Source organism: Crinia signifera, chromosome 3 (genome assembly GCF_055691185.1).
Source record: "Crinia signifera chromosome 3, ASM5569118v1, whole genome shotgun sequence".
In the NCBI taxonomy this organism is placed as follows: Eukaryota; Metazoa; Chordata; class Amphibia; order Anura; family Myobatrachidae; genus Crinia; species Crinia signifera.
In genome coordinates, this window is record NC_139219.1 from 162,792,210 (window position 1) to 162,812,852 (window position 20,643).

General features: G+C 45.3%; 1 protein-coding gene across 3 annotated transcripts in view; it reads right to left on the reverse strand.

Annotated features, from left to right (window-relative positions):
* Window positions 1–20,643, reverse strand: part of DSE (dermatan sulfate epimerase) — a 59,042-nt gene that overhangs the window by 18,576 nt on the left and 19,823 nt on the right. For all 3 annotated transcript variants that reach the window (XM_083176855.1, XM_083176854.1, XM_083176853.1), the window contains 3 exons: window positions 10,261–10,514; window positions 7,869–8,108; window positions 1,117–1,324 (listed from right to left, as the gene is read on the reverse strand). In XM_083176855.1, coding sequence (XP_083032981.1) covers window positions 1,117–1,324; window positions 7,869–8,108; window positions 10,261–10,369 — 557 coding nt within the window. In that variant the 5' untranslated portion in view covers window positions 10,370–10,514. The remainder of the gene's footprint in view (window positions 1–1,116; window positions 1,325–7,868; window positions 8,109–10,260; window positions 10,515–20,643) is intronic.

The window sequence follows — 20,643 nt, forward strand, 5'->3', positions numbered from 1 at the left end:
CCCCTCCCGCTAACCGCGGATCCCCACACACCACCCCCCCTCCCGCAATTTGCAGACCCCCTTCCGGCAATTCCACCCCCCATCGGACCACCGCGGCCCCCGCTCCCGCATTTCACGTACCCCCGTGACAATGGGGGATCCTGTACCACCACAAGCAGGTACCGACCCTAGGTGGGAAATCCGGCCCTGGCTGCCGCACTGCAGGTTTCCCCACTGCCCTCTGCACCAGCGCCACAACTTTTATCAATGTCTTGCCCACATACCACTATTATACAGCCTCCTGCTCTCATGCACGCTCACTCCCTCCCAGTGGGAGGAGACGCTCACCCACTGCCGGGAGCTGCATACTGTCCCCCACCCTCCTCCAGTTCTAGGGATGCCCATCGACCATCAATGATTTTCAAATAATCGATGGTTTATGGCCGATGTTGAAAACTTTTGCCATCAATGTGGGAGGACACTGCCCTGCCTCCTGTTCTCCTGCCCCGTAACTTCCGCCAGTGGAGACCCGCTCACCCTGTGTTGCCCACATTCCCCTATCATGCTTTAGCGCCCAGCCTCCTGCTCTCATGCACCCTAACTCCCACCCAGTCGGAGGAGACACTGACTCCTGTATTTCTGTGCTGCCACGCTGGACCCTCACCCACTGGCAGAAGCTGCACAGTGTCCACCACCCTCTTTAGTCCCCCGTATGCCCACACACCCCTATCACTACCCAGCTTCCTGCTCTCCTGAACCGTAACTTCCACCACTGGGTAATCGCTGACGCTGTGTTGCCCACATACCCCTATCATGCCTCATATCCCAGCCTCCTGCTCTCATGCACCCTAACTCCCACCCAGTAGGAGGAGACACTGACTCAGGGCCACCGTCCGGTACTCCTGTGCTGCCACGCTGGACCCTCACCCACTGCCAGAAGCTGCAATACAGGGCATCTTTCATACAATTCTAACCATATTTCTCACAATACAAATGTTCACAAATTAAGGGGCGTAGCCCCTTACGCCGGTGTGAAGAGCGCCCGTAGGGCGCGATGAATCACCTAGTATATATATATATACACTTGTGTGTGTACCTTTATGTAACACGGACGTGCCCATTATTGTGTCTCCTTACCAAAGAAACTCTGTGTGCAGTGTGCACCAACGTTGTCCTTTCGCAGGAGTCCCAGGTCCTTCCTGTATTCTGTTGGTTTGTATCTGCTCTGCCAGCCAATTGCCACTCCCATTTCTCATAACAAACTTGTCCAAAAAAACCAGCTGGCTCTCAGGACCGTAGAACCAATTGTAGTTTGAATCTGCTATAGCAACCGATCTCTGAAATCCTGTAACAAAGCACATAACATATAAACCGATGCTCAGCAGACACATTTAGACAAGGTTGTCCTCTAAACTTCTGCTTTAACATTGGACAAAACACAATTAGGTAAATAATTTAGCACTATATTAAACACAATAATACTTTGATGTGTTAGGCACTGCAGAAACCTTGTGGTGCCATATAAATATACAACAAAACCAACAACAATAATAATAATAATAATAATATGAATCCCAACTTTGTGCAATTTGTTTTATTTAGTCCTAATACTCACCTATAGCCAGGACCTCTAGTTAGAGCGGAGACTTTGGGCGGCGGCAGGAAGCCGTGCAGCACACAGCAGTTAGAATGGTGGGATCCGGCTGCAACCGGACGGCAGGGCCGTGGCTGTCCCGTGTGAATGGACACAAGTGTCCATTAACTACTGTGTGCAGCACGGCTTTTGGCCGTGCAGGATTTCGCCGCCCGGCAGGAGCCGGAGCGTGTAAAATAGCCCTTACAGTAACCAGGTTTGGCGAGACAGACATTACATACTGTACTATAGTTTAAATGGTTACGGTATAGATATACACAATGTCTAGGTCGACACTCAGTAGGTCAACCACGAATTGTCAACAGGGTCTAGGTCGACACCTAAGACTGCTCAACATACTCTAGGGCAGGCATGTCCAACGTTTGCCCTCCAGATGTTTTGAAACTACACATCCCAGCATGCTTTGCCACAGTTTTGCTATTAGAGAATGCTAAAACTATTGCAAAGCATGCTGGGATGTGTAGTTTCAAAACATCTGGAGGGCCAACGTTGGACATGCCTGCCCTAGGGCATAGACACAACACAAGCTTTAGGTAGACATTAATAAGGTCAACATGGGAGGCGGTACGGCTCACAACTAGTGAAGACAGCCAGGCATATGCTGGCCACACATCAGACCAACTTTCCTCCAACCATCCAACTAGTTGGTTGGATGGAATAAAAACCTGGTACTGGATAGGAGCAAATGTAATTTGTAATTAAGTCATTTGTTTCCCAAATCGGAAACAACTGTTACTCAGACAATGTACTGTAGTTGGACCTATTTGATTTAAAGAATTTCACTGAATGTTTTTGTCCATTCTCCTGAGTTTGTGAGCAAATTTCTTATTGGCATTTGCCCCATACAGTACCAGATCTTCAGTCCAACCAACCAACTAGTTGGATGGTTGGAGGAAAGTTGGTCTGATGTGTGGCCAGCATTAGGAACAGGTTTATTTCCCCAAGCAACTTCCATAATAAACTCAAAGGTCAGCTATTCCACCCCATGGCGCTGATCTCGGCACATGTACCTGAATACTAGCCTGATGCCCTCCCCATGTATTGTATTGATCCAGTTTTGTATTTTCTGTTATGTATGTACACTGTAATACCCTTTTCACACCAGAAATGCAGAGACAAACCTGGGAATTAAATTCCAGCAACAAGCAGGGACATTCCCTGGTTGGGACCCATTCACACATGCTTTTGAAGCAGGGACAACCCGGGTCGGCACCTTTCACACTGAACCCGGGGTGACCCTGCATTTCTATGAGAATAGCATTGAAAAATTGCCTTTTTTAGGCTCACATTAGATTATTGATTATTAATAATTAAGACACAAAACATTTGTAGTGTTTCAGCCTTTGTTTACTTGTATAAAACAAATTAAAAATCATATGAAAGCATCTTCCCCTCTAATGATTAATAGGTCTCTCACCTCCTCATTTGTCCAAGACATGGCACACATTTCAGGCTTCCAGGGGTTAAAATGAACTTCGGGGGTCTGTGGTGCCACAGAACATGCACACTGTCTCTCTGCATGCTGTATCTGTGCGTGTCTGTGAGTGTCCAGCACAACAGGAAGTTGCCCTGCTAGCAAATCAGCACTAGCAGAGGCAACACGGGAAGCAGGGACATGTCCATGCACCTTTCACACCAGCCAGTAACCCTGGAAGGACCCGGGAGCAACCCTGCTACCTAGCAGGGTTAAATTGCCGGCAAATTAACCCGGGAATTTGTCCCTGGAACCTTTCACACCAGAGCTAGTCCCGGGTTGTCCCCGGACCCAACATGGGAATTTAGGCTGGTGTGAAAGGGGTATAAGGGAACAGTGGCTATTGGAAACAAATTCCTTGTGTATTATGTATGTTGTATATTGATATACCTGTCAATAAAGTGATTCTGATTAGTTTTTCTAATTTTTTGGTGTCTGTTGACATGGGCACCGTATTAGTGTACCGCGTCCCATCACATGGCTTTCTGTGTTTGCCATGCTTCAGGCACGGTGCCTTGTTACGCTCTGCACACTATTATATTCTTGCTCTATGCCCACCTGGATAGAAAAAGGATGAAAAACCACAAGAAAAAACTTATGTCGACCATGCTCATGTCGACATTAAGCTTGCATTGACTTTCACTGTCGACCTAGGGTACGTCAACCATTCTTAGGTGTCGATCTTGTGTCTGTAGAAGTAGACCTTGTCGACCCGTTTAAATGTGAGCAGATATTTCTAAAAACATTTGAGCTAATGGAGGGATGTTCAAGGAATGAGGCCTCCGCCAAAGTATTATTTATGGAATGGTAGTGGATTTTCTAGTGGAAACCAGCACACAAAACTGAATTGCTTTGGTTTATATTTTTTATAAATAAAGTTTCTCCTTAATAGCATTATAGGTAGTGGGATTACAGACAGGAAGGGAACAATCAGCAAGTAAATCAATCAAGTAGACGTACAGATTGTCCACAGCTATTCTCAATGGCTGAGCTTGCAGACTTCCGTGGAAATTGAACCCTATTAGAAATGTATCTCTTAAGTGCACAAACACACACAAACAAAAACTGTACTCTGCACCTTAAACATAGAACCAAGGGAAAACTCGGAGATGCCTACTTTTTAGAATATGGTTTCTTAAAACTAACCAGTCACAGCTTGGAATTGTTACATTGTTTTCTGTTTTTGGTTGTAGTAGCATATGCAGTTGTGTAATCACATCAATGACAACTTTAAACTCTTTTCTGCTGGACAGAGGAATGGAATTTATGAAGCAAAAACCAGACACAGCTGTGCACTTCCTGCTCACGCATCTATAAAGTATGGCTTTCCTCAGTCGCCACTATTACTCACAGTAAGTACGGTTACTAATAGAACAGCAAATAAGCAGTATTATGAAAACACATTCTTTCTTTTTTTCTTTATTAACGTGGGTAAAACTATACATTAGAAGTGCGTATACAAACTGTTCCTTCAGTTTTAGCCTGGCCCTATCCCTCCTCGAATGTCTGCATGATTATGCATAAGCACAATATGGCTTGAATTTGCACCAGTGCACCCAGTGGATGAATCATCAAGCTGAACTCCTGCACTCCTTGGCCAGGACCTGCCTTCCCTTCCCATAAGTCTAGGTGGATTTGAGTGGTGGTAAATACTATACCACACGAGAAAATACTATCCTTCATCATTAACAACATTTTAAATCATTTATACCCCTTTCACACTCACAATTTTATCCCGGGTTTTTGCACATGGTGCATCAACCCGGGATTAAGCTCAGTGTGAAAGGGTCTTGAAAGTATTTCCCAGGATGAGCATTCCGGGATTTCTGACCTGGGTAGAGTCCGGAATAGACCCGGGAGGCGATCAGTGTGAATGGTCCCGTACCCGGGATCGGGTACATGGGACTTTAAAAAAAGCTGCTGATTGGAGCTTTCTTGGGCTCACAAATGCTCATCTTTCAGAGCCCTGGAGTCCATTTCTAATGACATGCATATGTATTTGCAGGGATTTCCCGGGATCAGTGTGAATGGGGCTGTCCCGGGTCCATCCCAGGTCTTAGTACATTGTGAAAGGGTACATTCCCGGGAAGCGTCCGGGAACAAATTCCCGGGTATGACCCGGCTCTAAGTGTGAAAGGGGTATCATATAAAGCATAATAATTTCATAGGTTTTCTAATATTTGAAAATGTTTACGATCGATTTACAAATAAAGGTGTAAATTAGCATTCACTAAAACAGCTGCAGCCATATACCAAATTACCACGATCACAAGAGGAATGGAGGTCATACTAGTAGCATATGGATCTGGTTTACGCCAGGTAAACCACACATTTACAGGTATGTCCAACCTGCAGCCCTCCAGCATACCTGGCCATAGTTTTAGCATTCCCTAATAGCAAAACTGTGGCAAGGCATGCTGGGATTTGTAGATTAACAACAGCTGAAAAGGCCGCACGCTGCACATGCCTGACTTAAGAGTATGTTCCACTGGCACACATTTTACATGTAACAACAAATGCATTTGCTATTAGGTATCAACAACTTAGAAAAATATTAACTAATACATCATATATACCTTTGTGTATGTACACATTTACAGCTTGAGGTATAAAAGTAAAATACAGTATATGCTGGTTAAGAAATATAGACAGCAATAGCAGAATATTTGCAGATACATGTAGCAAACGAAAGCAGTTACATTATCTAGTCCTGGTTCAACAACTTCATTTTAAACAGCATATATTTAGTGTTTATTCTAGCACCTGCCAACTTTGAAAACCCATGCAGTTCCTCTTCCCTGCCTGCTGTGGTGTTTCTAGCACAGGTCTGGTTTGCATATCAGTGCTGATATACAGACCACACTGTCTAGAAGCACTACAGCAAACAGTGACACCCCAGGCAGGGAAGAGGAACTGCATGGGTTTTCAAAGATGGTGAGTGCTAGAATGAAGACTGTATATCAGAGGTTCCCAATCTTTTTTGATTCACGGCACCCTAGAGAATCAGATTTTTTTTCACGGCACCCCTAGGTCCAAAAAAATTAATTAGATTGAGTTTATATGCGATTCTTAGCGGCAGTTATGTGGTAAAGGGCAGGATTTGCTTCTGTTTGTACACATTCTATGATTGGCAGCCACCAGCATTGGTTTTGCTCCTAAATAATTAACCATTAATAATTTGAGTTGGTCCTGGACCACCAAGCCGCGGCACCCCTGCATGTGTCCCGAGGCACCCCAGGGAGCCAGGGCACACAGTTTGGGAACCACTGCTGTATATGTATCTGTGTCCCAGTCTGCATATGCTAACAAATCCATAATCATGTCCTGAGACAAAATGCCCCCCCCAAATGCCTTGTCTCGCTTATACAGAAACAGTTACAGACTAATTGGCTTTATAAAATATATGTATGTGCTAATTTTTCCAATCATGTGAGAAGTAGAGAATCTGCATCAAATGCCGTGTGTTATGTCACAGAATGGATTTTGAACAGTGCAACAATGTTTAAAAAAACAAGAGAACTACACCACTATTTAGAAAACATGTCCAATATAAATTGTACATTGAGTTTGATTCAGCATGACCCTCATTAACAACATTAGGTGAACAAACTAGATGAGGACAGGCCTTCTGAAGGATAATTTACTTTCTCTCTAGTGTGTGAGGGGATAGTGTGTATGGGGCATTAGTGAGACAGGAAGAAAGATGTAGTAATAAGAAATGAAAGGGACACTGGTGGGGGGGGGGGGGGGGGGTACTAATGGAAGAAAGACAGTAAAAGGGGAGAGAGCAGATGAGCGGTATCAACTAATGTAAGAGACAGGCACAAGGGCATACCTCCCAACAGTCCCGATTTCAGCGGGACAGTCCCGATTATCAGGGCCTGTCCCGCTGTCCCTCCCGTGGTGAGGGGGGGCTGTTGGGAGTCCCCCCTGTCGGCTACTAAGCAGCGGGGAATAAACGCTGTGCGCCTCCAGCTCAGCCAAAGTTGGGAGGTATGCAAGGGTAAACATATAAGTACCTAAAAGACAATTCAAGGGAGATAGAGACCTACAGTACATCGAGGATAGAGGTTTAGTAATACAGCAACATGGTCTGCCACCAGTGGACTGGTCATTATGTTTCCTTGTCAGCCCCCTACCTAATCTCAGTCACTGATCATCCACCCAAATAAAACTCTGGGCCTGGGGTAGGTTTCCTGGGTAGTGAAGGATGTTTAATGGGTACAAGGAAAGTATCTTAACTTCTTATGAGCGTCTCTCTCCTGTACATAAAAGTTATTTGTAAAGTGTCACCTGTGTAAATCCATATTGCATGTATTTATGCACACATTAGCTATGTACACTCTCTTTACCTACTCAGGTCATACTTTATGCTGTAATTAAAAGCTACAAGTGTAGTCAGTCACATCTAGCCTCCGCAGGCACAGCATGTTCAGCGAAACACGCGCACACACCCGCATATAGAGTTGTATCCGCAACTTATTGAAAATACATTAGCTGCGAGCCCAACGCAGCGTGGCCCCCTGAGTCTCAGTTGCGACTTGCTGCTCTAGTGCCCACATCACAGCCAGGATAAGCATCACTATTTCTGTATACTAAATTTAAAGAAGGAAAAAAGCTGGCCCAAAAAACACATTCCTAGTAGGTTCATGAACTCCAAGCGAATAATACACATGGTGATATAAAAGCAGATCTCAGTTTCCATCTGGAAAAACAATGTCCCTTTTAGATTAATTATTTGATATTTCCAAAGTCTCTTACCTGGCAAGATAGTTCTGTACATAAAAGCAAAGTGCTCTTTTAGCCAGGGATGGTTGAAGTGATTGATATCGAAATGTCTTTGGACAAGAAACATATACTGAAAAAGTGATCTGGTTGTGTAGCTGCCATAAGCCACTCCTTCATAAAGTGACCCATCTGTCACATCATTCAACAGGACTATGGATTTCTCCATTATGGCCAGAACCTGCTTTGTCCAGAAGTAAGCTTCTTGCAAGTATCCTAAAAAACAAATAAAGAAAAAAAAAAAACCACCATAGAATAGTGCAGTGTAAAATAGAAGTTGCATTTAAAATTTAAATTGATTACAAATAATTCAAAATCATTTTGCCACATTTAGAATTAAAATAAATAATTTTGAACAATATCACTTCGAAAGGCCAAAAGGAGTTATATAGTTTAAAACATTTTTCCCAGTGTGTATGCACCTGTAATTTTTAAAACAGACTGCGACACGACAGTTAGGGGCTGATTGGTTGGTACTGTATCACTGTCCACTTGATGTTCATGCAAGGCATAGTACATGGACCCTAGGTCTACATCTATTGTGGTACAAAGCCCAGAGCACCACAGTAGACCGTTTGTTAATTAAACATTGCATTGGTTGTCAAAGTGTCCTATCCCTTAGTACTTTTACTAATGTTGGCCTTTGCTACACCACAAAGCGTTAGGAATGAAGACGAGCTACTGAGAAGATTTCTGCTATATGAAAATCATAAATAAATACATATTTGAAACAAAACTTTATGCAATATTGCTTAACATACAGATGGAGCAGCTCTCATAAGAGCTGCTCCAGGAGATTCTAGTCACCAATCGCTGCTGCTCGCCATCCGCCAGAAGGGGGTGCGTGTGCGCAGGAGACGCTTGCGCGCCCCATTCTAACGGAGCCCCTCTTCGCCATCTGCCACCTCCACGCACCCCTCCCATCTCCCTGAAGCAGAGACGGGAAGGGATTACGCTCCCCGTCGCCTCGATGCCAGATGCAGGGCCTCTCCGCCAGCGTAGGGAATCTGGTGATTCCCTGAGCTGACTGGGAGGCACTACATCTGTAACGGATTTAGGGGGAGACATCAAAATTTGGAGAAAGCTAAAATGCCATGCATTCAGTTCCTGACTTTTATCAAACTCAGGGCTAGATGTATGAAGCAGTGATAAGGGAGCAGAAGGGGCCTATGGCAACCAATCTGCACTGAAGTAGCATCTATAATTCGCATATACAGAGCAGCCTGTACAGAGGAGCCACTTCTCCTCTGGCTGACTTCTCTTGTGTCACTGCTTCATACATCTACCCCACAGCCAGTACAATGACAGTTGTAAGCTGACTGGTTAGTTGATAAACTCCCCCATAATTAGCAATTCACACTTTCACTGTACTGACCATGTGTACTTACTCAGGATTTAATTAGCCCCATTAATTTAAAGGAGGGACAGCCTCAGGCTTTAACACCCAGGGCTACATAATTAGAGCCACTTTTTCTTGCCTTTTAAATAACATTAACCTTTAGAATCTGGGATATGTTCCCGGACTTGTGTGTGAACACAGTCGTGGCGCCAAAAACAGGCTATTTATTGTGGATTTCTTTTTAGGTCTCTTCCGACTCAAAAAAAAATATCCTGTTACGTGCTTACTTCAGGGACTAAATTAATAGTTCTGGTGGGATTAATTAGCCTGCTGTAAATATTAATCTATGAGACAAGTATATGCTTAAACAGGTACAGATGTAAACGGTCAGTGTCACTGCTACAGTATGTGCAGCAAAGCGATTGCAAAAAAATAGTGCTCTCAAATGGGCGTGTGTCTAAGAGAATGTATTATGCATTCGCGCCCACAGCCAATCAAATAGTAGCTGTTATATTTGCGCAAGTGCAAATGCATCACAGGACATAGGTGCCAAAACCGTGGGTGCTCCGGGGCCCGAGCACCCACGGAAAGTGAGGAGCACCCACAGCATAGGCCAAGGCAGCGGGGTCCCAGCAGCGGATATGCCGTCAGCAGCGGGGGTCCCTGCAAAAGATGGGAACTAGTAGCGGTATTAATACCGCTGCTAGTTCCCATCTTCCGCAGGGACCCTGCTGCTGACGGCATATCTGCTGCTGGGACCTCGCTGCAGCACTGCCAGGATCCCCAGCCCCTGCCACCGCCTCCGGGACTCATCCGCGAGCAGCGGATGAGTCCCGGAGGCGGTGGCGGGGGGCGGGGTCTGTGGGAGCACCCACCAGAATAAAATGTAAATTGGCGCCCCTGTCACAGGATAAATCAGGACTTTTCTGGAACGCTTTGAACTTCAATAAGACATACAGTATTCAAGCTTCTATTTACATTTAAAAGGTTTGAAATGTAGCATGTATAATGGCATTGATTTCCACATACCTTGATTCATCATTACCAAGCTTCCCGTAAGCAATGCTACACAGTTGGTAGGTTGATGGTTATGGAGATACTGAAATCCCCACCCTCTCCTGTATGATGTTTCATACATGTATCCTGAAGCATTAGCAATAACTTCTAGGAATTTCTCCTTTTGGTGCTTTGTAAAAGAGTAGTACAGGAAGTCATAAGCAGTGGCAAAGCCCACGAGAGAGTGCGCTAGGGGAACCTCATCCCAGGGAGCGTCCTTCACTAGCCTGCAGAACAAGACAGAAATACTGGAGGTTAAATTATATACATTATAACTGTATTGTGGTACTGCGGTGTAAAGAAAAAAAAATGTAATATTTATGCTGCATATTCACTAAATGTATTACTTTTTTCTGCTTTGCACCCTGGCCATTATCACGTGAAGCAGAGTGCCGCCCCTTTTCATACTTACCAAGTCCCCCGTTGTTCACGGCGGCCTTCAGGATCTTCTTCAGCGGTCCCAGAAGTGCAGAGCGGGTGCACCGGTGACGTTGTGGTCCCGAGCATTTCGGATAAGGGATACTCAACCTGTAATGACTATCAGCTAAATTTTAAGAATTGCAGAACCTTAAAGCCCCTGAAGGCTTAGGTACTAAGAAAATGTAATTATTCCACTCACTGGTGGATTCCTCTATAACCCCAAGGCATAACATCTCTTCCACCTCCTGCTTTACCACTGCCCGCTTTGCTTCGGGTATGCGATATGGCCTTTGTTTAATGACCACCCCAGGTGGAGTCACAACATCATGTCGGATGATCTGTCTTTCCCGGAATGGCGGAAACACATTTTGGTAGCGCTTCACCAAGTTCACCACTTCCCGTTTCTGTTCAGGAGTAAGCATGACTTCAATGGGCACCTGGCATTCTTAAACCCTTTTAGCTACCAAAGAGGACTGACTGGCAGTTTCCTTGCAGGGTTTTAACAGGTTTACATGGTAGATTTGTACCTCCCTCCTTCTACCCTCCTGTTGGACCCTGTAATTGACCGGTTGACTGAGGTAACGTCATACCTTCTGACATTGCTGGGCCCTTTCCATGTGTTCGTTCAGGAGTGGCGCAATCTGGCTTAGACGGCTGGGTCACAAACTGAATGATTTTAGGGTCCTGGCACAGTTGGTCTTCCCACCCTTCTTTAAATAAATCTAGAACCCCTCTGGGCATTCTCCAATAGAGGTGCTCAAAAGGAACTAAACCCTGTAAAGGATTGGGATACCTCTCTGTCCGCAAACATCAAGTAAGGTAGGAGCAGATCTCAATCTCGTTTTTCTTGCAACACTGCCCTCTATCATTTGCTTAAGGTTTTCATTAAATCTTTCTACCAGATCATCTGTTTGCGGGTGGTACTCTGAGGTGGTAATCCTGTCTACTTTTAGCAACTGGCATAAATTCTTCAGGAGTCTAGAAAGGAAAAGGTCCGTTAAGACCTCTTACGGTATTCCTACGCGGGTATACATGGTTAGTAGCGCTCTGGCAATAGTGCCAGATTTCATATTGGTGGCATAATCAACTACCACCAATATGTATTGGAGCCCTCAAGCAGATTTCTCAACTGGCCCTCTCAGATTCATACCAATCCACTCAAAAGGCACGGAAATTATAGGAAAGGGTTCCAATAGAGCCCTAAACTCTGCGAATTCTTGTCAATACCTCTTAACAGAAGCATAGATGCCGGGCCAAAAGAACCTTAACTGGATGCGTAGGGAGTGTTTCCTTCATCCCCCAGATGGCCACCCCACAAATGCATATGTGCGGTGTCTAATACCAACCGCACCAGTTTTCGGGGAATTAGAGCTGATCTACCTTTTCCCGATAAAGCAATTCACTTTTCAAAAAGTGTGGTATACCCTCTGATGGTAAAGCATCAATTACCCTGCCATTAACCACTAACAGTCTCAAAGGCATGTATCAAATTGCTGTCATCGTGTTGATCTCTTCTAATGTCCTGTAGGGATATATTTTCACCAAGTGGGTTCCATTGGGCCCCAGACTCAGTCTCTTGGGGTGGTTCTAGAGCAGCAGCTCTCCCGGATGCCAAACTTTGGTAGTCTCTGGCTCCTGAGTTGCATCAGTGGCTGACAGTTTGTTGGTATCATGCCAAGTAACCAGCTCCTGCATTGATGGAAAGTCACTGCCCAGGATCAGCAGAGAAGGTGGTCTGAAGGTCACGCCCACTACCATCTTTAAATTACCGATCTTGAACGGTCAGGGGCAAGTAGACACGTGGGCAATCCTCCATATCGCCATAGATGCACAACACCCTGACAGGAGGCTGGATTATGTCAGCTCCTGGAGGAACCACATAGTCTGCGACAATGGTGAGCTCACTGCCAGTATCCACCAGGGCCCAGATCTCCTAGCTTTCCACCTATACCAGCACCCGGAACAGGGAGGACTCTGCTTTGAATACACCTGCAGCCACCATGCTGACCAATGGCCGAGCAATTTTCCCCACACTCCATTGGCTCTTCTTGTTTACAGCAGTCCCTCAGTACATGACAAGGCTCTCCACAGTCAAAGCACACCAAGGGAGGTGGAGCCATTGGTTTAAGCACTGGGACCAGAGTCCTGGGCTTCCGTACTGGCACATATCCTGACCTGGCTTTATTCAGCTTTCCCAGCGTCAGGTGCCACTCAATTACCACTACCAACTCCTCAAATGTCTGGGGGTCAGCCTAAAGGGCCCCCATGCATTGAGCGCTCTAACAACCACATTGCCTGGTCCAGTGCGACTATCTCGACAATACTCACTGCAGACTGAGTATACTCTACAATACTCGGCTGCAACCAAGCCCCTGTCAGTCGGGTTAGTTTGGCCAGCAGAATCCGGGGAGGCTCAGGCTTTGCTGGGCCCAGTCACTCCAATCCTGCCCAGTATAGCCTTTCTTAGGCTAGGATAGGAGCGCCGCTCAGCCACAGTCATATCCACATATGCTCGCTGTCACGGGGAGCCAGCCTGTCACCCCATTCCAGCGCAGGCCATCCCAGCCACGTGCTTGTGTGCTCAAATGTGCAAAGCACACTATATAATCAGCTGGGGTGAGCCTCAGTAGCCTCTCCTGTTCTGGCTCACTTTCTTTAACATTTTTAACTCTTCATGCAACAGTTGCGCTTGTTGCCCCTCAAGCAACATATGAATTTGAGTTTGAGGCCAGATCCTGTTGCTCTGCATGCATCATCCAGACCTGGGTTTGCTGCCCAGCGGTCAGTTCAGCTAACTTAATTCCTACATGTTGCTCTGCGCTTCCCCTTTTAGAGCAAACCTAGGAGGATTACTATAATGTGTCAGGCTTAACAGACAGACCAAGCCGACACACGCCTGCTTTACTGGCTATTTAAAACACAACAGCAAATAGTGTTTATAATGGGATGGCCCTTTAAGGCTACAAGCACAATGCATAACCAGAAAGAAAAGAAAAAAAACATGCTGCACCATGTCCTGCTGAGATGGATCTTTGCTCCCATTCTCCACCAATTATGACAAGGATCACAAACACAGGAACCCAGATGATGACTTTGTTATTTATTCTTAACAGCAGGTTACAGCATAGTAGGTTAAATTCATATGATTTCAAAACATTTAGGGGGCACTATGACATCTAAAATGGACCATAAAAGAAAATGGGTACTTGTGTACTATCACGGCGCCCATCGCATCGCAGACCATATCGCATGCGATGCGATATCGCGCAATGTTCCACAATGTCATACAATTTTAAAATTGTATATGGCATACAATGCCAAACAATGCGATGGGATGCAATTATAACTTGTATAAGCACCCTAATGGGTGCACCCCCACGCCACCCCCCAAGTATAAACGTGAACTTTAAATGTGGCAAGTGCAGCGAGCCCGCGAGGGGCGGCGGTACGCGTCCTACGACCTTTTCATACCCCCACTATCCACGTCGGCGTGGAGTTGATTTTATAAAGTGTGGCGAGCGCAGCGAGCCACCGAGCCTGAATCGCGGCAAGCCCCGCGAGGGGATGCGCAGAACTTCACAGGTATACGCGTCCCCTCGCTGCGCTCGCCACACTTTATAAACTCAACTCCACGCCGACGTGGATAAAGGGGGTATGAAAAGGTCGTAGGACGCGTACCGCCGCCGCTCGCCACGCTTCGGGTTCACATTTATACTTGGGGGGTGGCGTGGGCGTGCATTTAACATTGTAAGCACCCATTAGGGTGCTTATACAATTTAAAATCGTATATGGGGCAAAATCGCATCGCATGCCATCGGGTGTATGGCATGCAATGTGATCAAAAATCGGGCGACTAATTATCGTGGGCGCCGTGCTAGTACACAAGTACCAGAAAATGTATGATTTTTATTACAATTGTCCCATTCCCCTCTTCTTTTATTTGTGTAGAGTTGCCCATAGGGTTTGGGATGGTGTGCTAGGACTTTAGATCATGAGACCCTTCTATGCTGTATGAATATCTTGTATGATGTGTGTATAAATTTACAAACCTGCTGTGCAACCACTGCATCCAGCTACACTGAGTACGTGATGTGTTTGAAATGTTGTGACACTATATAGAGATGTTGAAGACAGAAAATTATGTCTATTGCACCTGTGAATTTTTAACTTCTAGATAATGAGTTCTAACATAAAACATCTGCTGAAAGAACTGGCAGGACTGAGGTGGTCGAGTACTGCTTTAACGGTTACATTGACTATGATGGAATTTGTGACTTAATAAAGTTTTGTCACTACTACACAACAAAATGTTCAGAATTTTTAGACTGTACACTATTCCTGTGTCCCCTCTAAGAAAAAAGTGGAGGCGTTGCCATTACAATCATATTCTAATTAACTTGTATTCAGCTAGAATCTGAGTAATTGCTACGGGCAACATTTCCTTATTTCTGAGCGTCAAATAATTAGCAGGACTCGGATTATCATACAGTATTTAAATTAACAGAAATTTTCTGGGAAAGCCTATTCCATTTAACCAAAACCTATAGTAAAACGAATAGGAGCTGCAGTCGCACACAATATAAAAAAGTGTCATAGCAAACTGTGTTCTTGTGCATTCCAGCCATATTGCGTTGCAATTTTTATATTTTTTTCGGCACAAAACAAAAAGGATGCCCACATTAGCAGAGGTGCACAAGACATGGACGCTAGATTTATTTTATACCAGCATGCTCTTAAAGTTGAATAGATAAAAGAAAACATAAGCAGTGGAACAAAGGTTTAAAACCAGAACCCGATGGCCAGTCAGCAACAATTTTAAAGAAAAGACAAACTTACGGTTCCCGTACATTACTCCGGTTTGGGCGGATTTCACCCGACCGGGCCAAAAAATCATCCCAAATTGGTAGGTGTTTGACATCCCCCTTGGGTCCAATGCACGGTCCCCTGTGCATCGGACCCGAGTCTGAGGTCGGAGTTGCTGCCTGTCCGACCTCAAATTCATCTCACCGCTCGGCTGTGGGGTACATCACACGTGAAAGGACTATATGCAATCTATATGCATCTAGGATAGCTATACACTGCTGTGATACATCACAGTAGTCTATGGCCACCTTAAGGCTTACATAACCACTGGAGTGTTTTTGCTGTTTAACGCTAATAAAAGACAGGTTTACATTTTCCATCTAGCATTTTATTGAAAAGATCAACTTATAGGCAATTAAACTTTGTATACAGTTATAGTGTATATTCTAGCACCTGCATCCCTCAATAGAGTTGCCACCTCTCCCCAATTTCCAGGATTCTCCCGATTTGGTGGCAACCCTCCAGGAGGCTTTTCCATTCACCCGGAATCCGGGTGTCTAAAAAAGCCTCTACTCAGCCTCCCACTGTGGGCCAGCGCTGCCGCTCGGCACCTAGGGCGGCAACTCTAGGTGTCGCTCTCTGCTGTGGTAGTATACCACAGTCTGGTTTGAATCTCAGCATTGAGATACCAGACTGTGCTACAGATTTTGACTAGACAGTGTTTCTCCTGCTTTAGATATCTACGCTAAAGCCTTGGACTCAGTCCCCACAATTTTGGCTGAGCCACGTATGTATCAAGTTGTAGTTAAGTCATCAGGGAGATGGCGAACTACATCCTGCAAACCCCTGAGTAGCAGAAAAGTATACAGTTTAGCAAGAATATTCTTGCCTGCACTGTCTAATTAGCATGGCTATAGCAAAGCTGCGGGGCTGTGCATCTCTATCAACCACTATGTGTACACACTTGGCGATTGAGGCAAACCATCTACATACATACATTGCGCCTTATTGTTTTAAGTTCCAATCCCTTTTTTTGTCTGTTTGTATTGTAGAGGTATAGGTGAGACCTCAGGAACCATAAAATCAGGGCTGCATTGCACCATTTACGATTCGGTCAGCCAACCTTCATCTACAGCGTCAAAATCTCTTCGCCACGGGTGTACACCACTTAAGTCAGTATCTTCTAGCATAGACAGTGCAAGCAAGGCAATTTTATGTAGGCCATAGACTATCATTAGTTAGACAAAATCACCAGGGAATTTAGCCACAATCTCTTGTGCGTCTAGTCAAATTGCTTAGGAAAAATTGTCCATTAGCCAAGATCTCAGTTTATGTACATGGCTTTATGGGGCCTACACTCGGGGGGATTTCGGCGAGCGACAGCGACACGTGGAGCCACGCATAACCTATGGCCCCTACACCCTGAGTGATGTAAGGGCATTTCCTAAGCAATCTAATCAAATTAAGTCAAATTGCTTACAAAATGCCCTGAAATCGGCCCGTGTATAGGCCCCATTAGATGTTCCCCAAGATGTAGATATTTCTATAATAACTATTTAAGGTACTTATGTAGTAGCCAGACGCCCACTAAGCAAATAGCTTAGTCTTAGTGGACTATTCTGCGTAAGAAAATCGCGATTTTGCTATGTAATTTATTCACTGCTCTCTGGCCTTGGGCATGCGATTTTATAGGGTGCGATACCATTTAATGTAGTATACACTTGTATGACATCCAATGGAAATTAGGCACCCCCCCCCCCCACTATCCACGCCACCCCGAAGCGTGGTGAGCGCAGTGAGCCCCACGAGGGGTGGCGGAACGCATCCTCCCAACCTTTTCATACCCCCACTATCCACGTCGTCGTGGAGATGACCTTGAAGTGTGGAGAGCGCAGCGAGCCCCGCGAGGGGACGCGAATTACGTTACATGTATTCCGCGTCCACTCGCCACACTATATAAAATCCGACGTGGATAGTGGGGGGGATGAAAAGTTTGGGAGGGCGCGTTCCACTGCGCTCACCACGCTTCGAGGTGGAGTGGATAGTGGAGGGTGCCTAAATCCCATTGGATGTCATACAAGTGTATAGTACATAAAATGGCATTGCGCCCTATAGAGAGCAGTGAATAAATTACATAGGAAAATCGCATCGCATGCAAAAAAACAAAAACACATGCGATGTGATTTCACTACGGTGCCATACGTATCCAAATTGGGCGCCCGGGTACAACATAAATACCCTATTTAACAAATATTTATCAGTCTACTGTATGCGCATTAGATTTTATCTATAGGGAATTGAATTTACAAGTAAATACATTTTTGATAAACACGTGTGCCTCCATCAGGGCTATTTTTCAGCCGGAACGCCGTTCCTGAAGCTCAAATTAAAAATGACGTCATCAGGAGCGGCATTCCGGAACCTGCTCCAGGCCGCCCAGCACCCGCATCGCCTGCCCGCTCCCCACACCTCTCTCCCCGCTGTTTACGGAGTCCAGGAGAGAGACGTGCAGCATTCACGTCTCACGCTGGACAGCTATCCAATGGGCGCATGCGGTCCAGCAGCCAATCAACTGGTGGCTGCTGGACCGCTAGCGCCTATTGGCTAGCGGTCCAGCGGGAGATATGAATTTTAGCAGCATGTCTCTCTCCTGGAGTCCGGGGAGCAGCACAGGCTGCACAGCACGTCTCTCTCCTGGAGTCCGGGGTGCGGGGAGCAGCACAGGCTGCACAGCAGGCATCTACCCCCTGCCAGAGGCTGGTGAGAGGGCATCTAGCCCTACAAGCACCAGGTGAGAGGACATTTACCTGGTATGAGTTATGCCAACGGCAGCTGTAAACCAGTTTACCCTGACAGATGGTGTCACTCTTGTCTGACTGCCGTTAGGGCTCCAGCAGTGGGTGAACTTAGCCCTTTGGAGCTGAATACTAGGAAGCGCATTGCTGCGCTCTCCATGCGGATCATTTTCTTGGCCTGAACGACTGGGTGACCTGAGGGCTGGTGTGGGCATGAGGACAGCCTGATCCATCCTGGACACCCTGACTGCCTATTACAGAGAGATATCCAGAAGAAAACCGAGTAATCCCAGACAGATTAAACATAAATACCACACTGCCACTTACAGTACCTGCTCCTCCTGCCATCATGTTAGACCCCCTCCACACATACTGTACACTTCTGTGCCCCCACCTTCTCTGCCCATCTAATACATGTTGTTCCCCCACAGGCTGTCATGCTGTATATGTAATAGTAATACTTTATCTTGGGCTGTAACAATAGTAGCCTCTTAAAAGTGTTGGTGACTGGTGGCAGGTGATAGGGATGCGGAATTCTTGCTGGCTGTGCATAACGTATAATGGGCATCACGGTGTGTGGCATATGTATAATGGGCATCACGGTGTGTGGCATATGTATAATGGGCATCACGGTGTGTGGCATATGTATAATGGGCATCACGGTGTGTGGCATATGTATAATGGGCATCACGGTGTGTGGCATATGTATAATGGGCATCACGGTGTGTGGCATATGTATAATGGGCATCACGGTGTGTGGCATATGTATAATGGGCATCACGGTGTGTGGCATGTGTATAATGGGCATCACGGTGTGTGGCATATGTATAATGGGCATCACGGTGTGTGGCATATGTATAATGGAGCATCACGGTGTGGGGCATACGTATAATGGGAATCTCTGTGTGTGGCATATGTATAATAAGCGTGACGGAGTGAGGAATTATGTCCCCCCCCCTTTTTTATTCAATGCCCCGCCCCTTTTTAGCTCCTCCCACATCACCGCCCACTTTCTGCCCCCGCCCACAGTTCCGGAACCTATTTTCCTACAAAAATAGCACTGGCCTCCATCTCTCAATGCTACACAGAGCTACCTTTTTAGCAATTAACTGATCGCCACAATCTCTGACTCAGCCATGCCCCCAGTACACTTTCCCGATTCAACTCTCGGCTACCCTGATTACAAGCTATGCAGAATACCCCAACGGTATTGCATGGTGGTTATTACCACATTTAAGTATACATTTATAGTGTGAGATTTAAACCAATTCTGCCATATATGTCAAATCAGCATAGGAATGATTAGCAAGGGTATATTCAATATTTTGTAGGTTCCAATGCAAATATACCTCTGAGGAGTAGATAATTAGAATAATTAGTAAAGATGGTGTAATGGTAAGCATTACTGCCTCACAGCGCTGAGGTCATGTGTTCGATTCCCACCATGGCCCTAACTGTGCGGAGTTTGTATATTCTCCCTGTACTTGCGTGGGTTTACTCCAGGTACTCCAGTTTCCTCCCACAATCCAAAAATATACTGGTAGGTTAATTGGCTCCCAACAAAATAAACCTTATAATGTCTGTGTGTGCGTGTGTACATGTGGTAGGGAATATAGATTGTAAGCTCCACTGGGGCAGGGACTGATGTGAACTATACTCTGTAAAGCGCTGTTGAATATGTGTGTGCTATATAAGAAACTGTTAATAAATAAATTAACTCATAACTAGATGATTGCAATATAAAAAATTACCACACAGCAGTGTAGACAGTGGGGATGTGAGTAGTTATTTAGGTCTCATTCTATCAAAGAGGAATAGCTCTCATAGTGGACCATAAACATATAATGGATCGAATTTACCACTAATGAAGTGGAGATCCTATATTATTCATTTCTTTTGATGACATTTAAAATGGGGGGGGGAAAGTTCTTAATTTAGTAGTTTATAAAAATTAACATAAAATCCAGCATGACCACAATGTCGTCATTTAAGATATGGGGTCATGTGTAATATTGCCCGAGTTAGCTGGAGGTGTGGGTGCAAGCTGAACAAGGGCATTTTTTTAAACCACCAATCATTTACAAAGAATGGCTTTGCTTTGTAAATTGCCGATTTAAAAAACATAACAGTTCGGCCAGCATCCCGCACCTTCTGCGGCCTCCAGCCATATTACACAGTTCTATTAAAGTGGGATGTTATTATGGGCAACCAATCACAATCTACTTATTTATTTAGCAGATATTAGATAGAATCTGATTGGTTGTCCATAGCAACATCCCATCTTCAATAGAACTCCCAATTTTAGTAAATAAACCCTATAGTGTCTATAGTGAATATT